Below are 7,500 nucleotides of genomic sequence, written 5' to 3' on the forward strand. Positions count from 1 at the left end.
GTGTCGTTGTTTGATACCTCATCCTCCCTGTCGTCTTCTGTGGCATCGTCTCTCAGTTCGTCTTCGTGTAATTCGTTGTCGTGTGACATTTCCCTTTCCAGTTCTTCTCTTTCTGTTGGGTTATTATTATTATTATTATTATTATTATTATTATTATTATATTATATTATTATTATTATTATTATATGAAGGTAGGAGACCCTCTCTCAAACATGTTTTGTTTTTAAAGATGATGGCAGCATCATGGGAATTGATTTTATATAGGTCTTTCAATTCTTCTTATTATTCTCTTCTCATCAGGGCTGATATTTGCTAATAGCTGGCCGATGTTCATATCTCGGTGAAAGAAATGTTTTCTAAAAATGATAATTTATTGATATGATAACAAAAGTGGTTAACAAATCTTAGTCTAAGGGCATAACGGAATTCCAACGTTTCCAACCGTATCATCGGTTCATTTTCAAGGAAAGGTGAGAGTGAACTGATTGGAATGGGGTCGTTCGGCGGTATTTATTGTGTCCCAGGTGCTCTGTCTGATGGGCGCTGTGTTTTCATTGGCTGAACAGAGGATTAAGTCCCTGAGTCAAGCCGTCTTGCAGAGGTGGAAGCTCGCACTGCTCTTCTCGTGCGGACGCTGGAGACTGGGAGCGTAGTATTGGGAAGGTCATTGCCGATAGACGGGGGCACCTGATTGGCCCGTTCGATCGGCTCTATGGTGCTGGCACCGTCGGGAGGAGTGAAGTCTCTTGGGTGGTGTTGAGGCTGGGTCTCTCCTCCCCGATGTGTAGGGCCTCCAAGAGGCGGAGGCGACGGTGGTCTGCTGCCTTATCGATAATTCTGATATTAGGAATAATGTCATTCCTAGTTATCCTGGTATTGTGGACGTTTTTGGCATGATTATGGATGGCGCCTTCCTGAGCGTGGCAGGATATCCTCTTGGAAAATCGCATGGTCGTCATACCAATGTAGGCGCCGGGGCATTCCCGGACAGGGCATTTGTATTGGTAGACAACATTAGTTTTCTTGAGAGGGTCCTGCATCACGGGGGCTGGGTCGTTTTTCATAATCAGGCCACTAGTCTTCTTGCTTTTATAGTAGATGATCAATTTCACTTTTTTCACAGGGTCCGTGGGGGAGACGTTCCTTTCGATGATGTTATGAAGGGCACGTTCGTCCTCTTTGTATTTCTTGTGAAATACTCCCTTGTAAAAGAGAGTGACGTCTTCAAGGGCGGCGGGGCGAGGCTCCTGCTGGTACCACTTATCGATGTTTCTGCGAATGGCTTTTTCGATGTCCCAGTTGGAATAGCCGTTGTTAATTAGAACTTGGGCAACACGTTCTAATTCAGTGTGCATGTCCTTCCACGAAGAGCAGTGTGAGAGAGCTCTCTTGATGAAGGCGCTGATTGCAGTGCGTTTGTATCTCTGGACACTCGCTCTCGCCATTCAGGCACATGCCCAAGTTCGTGGGTTTCGTATACACTTGTGTTGCGAAGCGTTCTTGTTGCCCGACGAGGACGTCAAGGAAGGGGAGGCGACGGTCACGGCAATGCTCGATGGTGAAGTTGAGTCTGCTGTGGTCGTGTAAAGCTTGTCGCAGGTGCTCTATTTCTTCCACCGTGTTGGCACTGATGAAGGTGTCGTCAATATATCGGACGTACATAGACGGTTTCTCGATGGTGGCGAATACCTGACGTTCCACAGCACCCATATAGAAGTTCGCAAAAAGTACTCCGAGGGGAGAACCCATCGCTACACCGTCTTTTTGCGTGTACATATGGCCTCTGTGGGTGGAGAAAGGGGCCTTTTTTGTACATATTTCAAGGAGTTTTTGGAGAGCATGCTCCGGGATGTTTAATGGGGGCGTGGAGTCGTCTCTGTATACACGATCCAGAATTATCTGTATTGTTTCATCAACGGGGACGTTCGTGAAGAGGGACTCCACGTCCATCGATGCAATAACTCCTCGGGGGGGGGGGGTGTCGTTTTGTTTTCAGGGCTTCATAAACTCGGCAGAGGACTTCAAAACTGTGGTCATCTGGAACGTAAGGAGTCAAAATAGCATTCAATTTCTTCGCAAGCTGGTATGTAGGAGCAGGAAATTGGATAATAATGGGGCGTTTATAGAAGCCCTGAAACGGACCCCCCCCCCCCCCCCCTCCCCCCCCCCCCCCCCGAGGAGTTATTGCATCGATGGACGTGGAGTCCCTCTTCACGAACGTCCCCGTGGATGAAACAATCCAGATAATTCTGGATCGTGTATACAGAGACGACTCCATGCCCCCATTAAACATCCCTGAGCATGCCCTCCAAAAACTCCTTGAAATATGTACAAAAAAGGCCCCTTTCTCCACCCACAGAGGCCATATGTACACGCAAAAAGACGGAGTGTATTGTTCTCGATGGGTTCTCCCCTCGGAGTACTTTTCGCGAACTTCTATATGGGTGCTGTGGAACGTCAGGTATTCGCCACCATCGAGAAACCGTCTATGTACGTCCGATATATTGACGACACCTTCATCAGTGCCAACATGGTGGAAGAAATAAAGCGCCTGCGACAAGCCTTCCACGACCACAGCAGACTCAACTTCACCATCGAGCATTGCCGTGACCGTCGCCTCCCCTTCCTTGACGTCCTCGTCGGGCAACAAGAAGAACGCTTCGTAACACAAGTGTAAACGAAACCCACGAACCTGGGCAGTGCCTGAATGGCGAGAGCGAGTGTCCAGAGAGATACAAACGCACTGTAATCAGCGCCTTCATCAAGAGAGCTCTCTCACACTGCTCTTCGTGGAAGGACATGCACACTGAATTAGAACGTGTTGCCCAAGTTCTAATTAACAACGGCTATTCCAACTGGGACATCGAAAAAGCCATTCGCAGAAACATCGATAAGTGGTACCAGCAGGAGCCTCGCCCCGCCGCCCTTGAAGACGTCACTCTCTTTTACAAGGGAGTATTTCACAAGAAATACAAAGAGAACGAACGTGCCCTTCGTAACATCATCGAAAGGAACATCTCCCCCACGGACCCTGCGAAAAAAGTGAAATTGATCATTTACTAAAAAAGCAAGAAGACTAGTGGCCTGATTATGAAAAACAACCCAGCCCCCGTGATGCAGGACCCTCTCAAGAAAACTAACGTTGTCTACCAATACAAATGCCCTGTCCGGGAATGCCCCGGCGCCTACATTGGTGGGATGACAACGATGCGATTTTCCAAGAGGTTCCTATCCTGCCACGCTCAGGAAGGCGCCATCCATAACATTGCAAAAAACATCCATCAACTACCAGGATAACTTCGGAAGGACATTATTCCTGATATTGGTATTATCGATAAGGCGGCAGACCACCGTCGCCTCCGCCTCTTAGAGGCCCTACACATCGGGAAGGAGAGGTCCAGCCTCAACACCACTCAAGAGACTTCACTCCTCCCGACGGTGGCGCGTAGGGCGCCGCCCGCCTGCACAGAGCCGATCGAACGGACCAATCAGGTGCCCCTGCCCAATACTACGCTCCCAGTCTCCAGCCTCCGCACGCGAAGAGCAGTGCAAGCTTCCACTTCTGCAAGACGGCTTGACTCAGGGACTTAATCCTCTGTTCAGCCAATGAAAACGCAGCGCCCATCAGACAGAGCACCTGGGACACAATAAACCTTTCCTTGAAGATGAACCGATGATACAGTTGGAAACGTTGGAATTCCGTTATGCCCTTAGACTAAGATTTGTTAACCACTTTTGTTATCATATCAATAAATTATCATTTTTAGAAAACATTTCTTTCACCGAGATATGAACATCGGCCAGCTATTAGCAAATATCAGCACTGATGAGAAGAGAATAATAAGAAGAATTGAAAAGACCATATATAAAATCAATTCCACTGATGCTGCCATCATCTTTAACAAAACATGTTTGAGAGAGGGTCTCCTACCTTCATATATTATTATTATTATTATTATTATTATTATTATTATTATTATTATTATAATCAGAAGATTTGCCGTATTCATAAACAACAAGCCTACCATAGAGGCCACAGACTTAAAATTGAAGCTTCCAAAGAATATTATGGCGTTCGTTCAAAAGCAGCAACAGCAGTTAATGGGAAACAGAAAGAGGAGATAGATGGTGAGTATTCACACAAAAAGACTTCCTTTTCCCATGTAGTAACTATCTGATCCTTTCTTTTTATATTTTCAGTGATCAAGAATTCATTTCAACAGCTGGAAATTTGTCCCTATAATTTTAAAGGAAAGCGTAAAAAATAATCCTTTTAAAGTCCTATGGTATGGTTCGCTGTGTGTGAATAGGTGAAGTACAGAGAACGGGTGGACGAGCGTAAATGGGCATGGAATTAGAGGAACAATCGTTAATGACGACGTAGTGTCATAAATTAGAAAACACACACACACACACACATATGTTGGAAATGTCAATAGCGTCAGGGGAGAAATAGCAAGTTCAGACACATGACAAGGTAAACTGGTATACTGAATTGGTATGAAGGCATAAACCGAATGAACAGAGAGAGAGAGAGAGAGAGAGAGAGAGAGAGAGAGAGAGAGGCGATAACTTAAGAAGAAAAAAAATGAGTCATTTAGAAACCTACGACCAGTTTCTTAGTGAGGCGTCGTAGTGGATGACCTGCCCGTCGATGATTCTGGTGACGTAGGCCTTGACGTTAAGCGTGGCTGGGTTCTTCAGGCCTGTTAGACCTATTAGAAGTGTACATGGCTGAGTCTGAAGGGGAGAAAAGGGGATTGCTTTAATATATATTCAACAGAACTTTAGTTCCCAACCTTGACGTTTGACCCCAATCCCCAAGAACTTCCCATCGCATTGACAAGGTGATCTATTTCTTACAGGGTACAAAATGCTCCTGAGGAATTTCGGCCAAAATTCGATTTTAAATTTGACACCAAGGTTTTTAATTTTTTTCTTTTATTTACGGACAGTCTTCTCTTTTTCTCTATGTCTTTCCACTCTTTGAGAGGTTAGGCTAACACTCAGGAGCTGAACCCAGTTTTTGTTTTTTTTTCAGTTAGAATCTGCAATTTATTATTACTCCCAAACAAATAAATTTCTAGCAGCAGCAGTGAACAAACTTCTCACTTTTATAAAACAAATTTAATGTAAATTTGATTCACCAAAGAACGAGCATTTTCTTACCAAGTCAACGCTGTTCACAACGAATCCCTGACAAGAGGGCTGGTGACTGGCGCATGCCCCAAAGCACTGCAAGGTACTCTTGGCATAAGGTAAGACCATTTCGACATTGGCTGTGGGTATGTGGGGCAGAGCGAAGAATCTGTTATTTGTGATGACAGCATCTGAGGCAGGTATCATCGTCTTCCATAAAGTACAAAGGAACACTACTTGTAGCCGGCAGGCACGCATCCTTTAACACAGATGATTGTCCATCAGTAACAAGTTAAAAGTAACATATTCTTTTTCAAAAGTAATTAAACATTTGATCACTACTAATAAATAAATAGAACCTTTTGTATGGAATAAACACAACATTCAACGCAATTGGTAGGCAGGCTGTGAACAAGAAAAAATAGAAAATGAAAAAGAGCTTCACTCTTGAAATGAAAAAGAAAATGGATAGTTAAGCTTCAAATGAAGAAAAAATCAACAGTTTTGGGTAAAAATATATTAGAAATATATCTCTGCAGAGAGCTTGCGGGAATCTGTGCTATAGGTTTATTTTTAAATATATTTGTACCCATATCTACCTGTGGATTTGTTTCTCCAATATATATATATATATATATATATATATATATATATATATATATATATATATATATATATACTATATATTATATGCTGTTACTTTCGAAACCCATATGTAGCTTAGAGTTGTAAGTTCTGATAATATATGTTCGGATTTCGCATAATATAATTTAAAAGTTAAGATAACGTAGAATGTACATTAGCCGCAAGGCATGCTCGGTTTTCTTTTCATAACTTGTCATCACACGAGATAAGGAAAACTCGAAGTTTCCGTTTTGTTTTCATAACATGTCAATCTTACTTGCTCAAGTCTGTTTTGGATGTGTACGTCTTTGTTGAGAAGCCATATGAAGATTTCACCATATTCCTATAATGTTGCATCATCTTTTCGTAAGATCACTTCTAGAACCTTCTGTTTAAGCATACGTCATCTTTGGGGAGTGACGTCATTTAGTTTTGCTTTCTTTATATATAATTATTCCTTTCATATTAAAATACTTTTATTGTCTTAAATCACGTATTAATATTTGTTATTTGTGATAGTAATTCCTATTTCTCTTTAGATATTGTTTTGAAAGATAATTTTTATGAAAGTAAGTGTCTCTCAGCCCCAAAACGTTTTGTGTGACGAAATCCATTGTTAAGCTACCATACGAAGGGAAATTTCATTCCGACTTAAGACCTCATTGCGTTTGGGTCTCTCTCTCTCTCTCTCTCTTCCGCGGCATATTTGATTTTACAATTAACATAAAGATATAGTACGTAGTTGTTGGTCACTCATATAAATTTCAGATTTGATATTTCTTAAGAGTTATTCAGTATTATTTAGTGCTTATTGTGGAATCTGACCTAACACTGTACAAGTGTGTAACGGTGCCTTTTCTTCTTTGAAATATTTTGGAACTAGCTACAGCAGAAAATTGGTACCAAGGTAATGTGTTATTACAAGGTTTATTAGTTGCAACTAATAGTTACAGTGGTTTGATGAAACAATTTAAATTTTTACACATTGCAAATTTTTTATGTTTTATGGTTGTTTCATTTGAAGTGATTTTTTGGTGCATTTCTCCATTTTTCTTATTGAGGTAATTTTTTGTGCATTTATCCATTTTCTTATTGAAGTGTATTATTTTTTTGTGTGATTAATGCTTTTTGCAATTTTGGTATTTTCCACATTATTCTCTGTTTTCATTTGCATTCACAATTTGCTTAACCTAATTGTTTTCATTAATTATTCGTTGCACATTTAATTGAATTTAACACTTGTGAATTGATTTGCATTTACTTAGAATTCTATTCAAGTTTTATTGTTGTTGAGCATTTGTGAATTAATTTCCAGATTTTAGTTATTACCTAACACTTTTAAATTTTGATTGAATTAATGAATTTTCTTGATTTTTTTGCTAAATTAATTCTTATTTCATTTTACTTAATTAATTCAAGAATTAATTGGATTTTGCGTTGTTTTCAATAAACAGTAAATTTCCCTGATATTGTGAATTTCACTTATAAATTTTGAGTTTGATAGTAAATTTCTGTATTTAAAATTTTTATAAGTGTTTTCTTTTTCACCAGTAATTAAATTATGTTTAGGTAGAAACATAGTGGTAACTGAGCTGTTTTCCTTCAATTTAGTTGGAATTAGTTAGAACCAGGGAAGTACTTAGACTTTTGAAATCAGGGAAATACTTAGACTTTTAAAGTTGTTGATGGAGTGATGCCATTTAAATAATTTAATTACATACAAGATTACCTCACACC

General features: G+C 40.6%; 1 protein-coding gene and 1 long non-coding RNA gene across 2 annotated transcripts in view; both read right to left on the minus strand.

Annotated features, from left to right (window-relative positions):
* Nucleotides 1–1,950, minus strand: part of LOC135198023 (uncharacterized) — an 11,589-nt gene extending 9,639 nt beyond the window's left edge. The window contains exon 1 of the mRNA XM_064225382.1: nucleotides 1,433–1,950. Coding sequence (XP_064081452.1) covers nucleotides 1,433–1,950 — 518 coding nt within the window. The remainder of the gene's footprint in view (nucleotides 1–1,432) is intronic.
* A 2,658-nt stretch (nucleotides 1,951–4,608) lies between these two features.
* The window catches only part of LOC135196779 (uncharacterized), a 6,796-nt gene continuing 3,904 nt past the window's right edge, over nucleotides 4,609–7,500 (minus strand). Inside the window, exons 2-3 of the long non-coding RNA XR_010310475.1 lie at nucleotides 5,170–5,398; nucleotides 4,609–4,740 (exon numbers count right to left, since the gene is read on the minus strand). This is a non-coding gene — a long non-coding RNA (uncharacterized LOC135196779). The remainder of the gene's footprint in view (nucleotides 4,741–5,169; nucleotides 5,399–7,500) is intronic.

Source organism: Macrobrachium nipponense, chromosome 23, assembly GCF_015104395.2.
Source record: "Macrobrachium nipponense isolate FS-2020 chromosome 23, ASM1510439v2, whole genome shotgun sequence".
NCBI lineage: Eukaryota > Metazoa > Arthropoda > Malacostraca > Decapoda > Palaemonidae > Macrobrachium > Macrobrachium nipponense.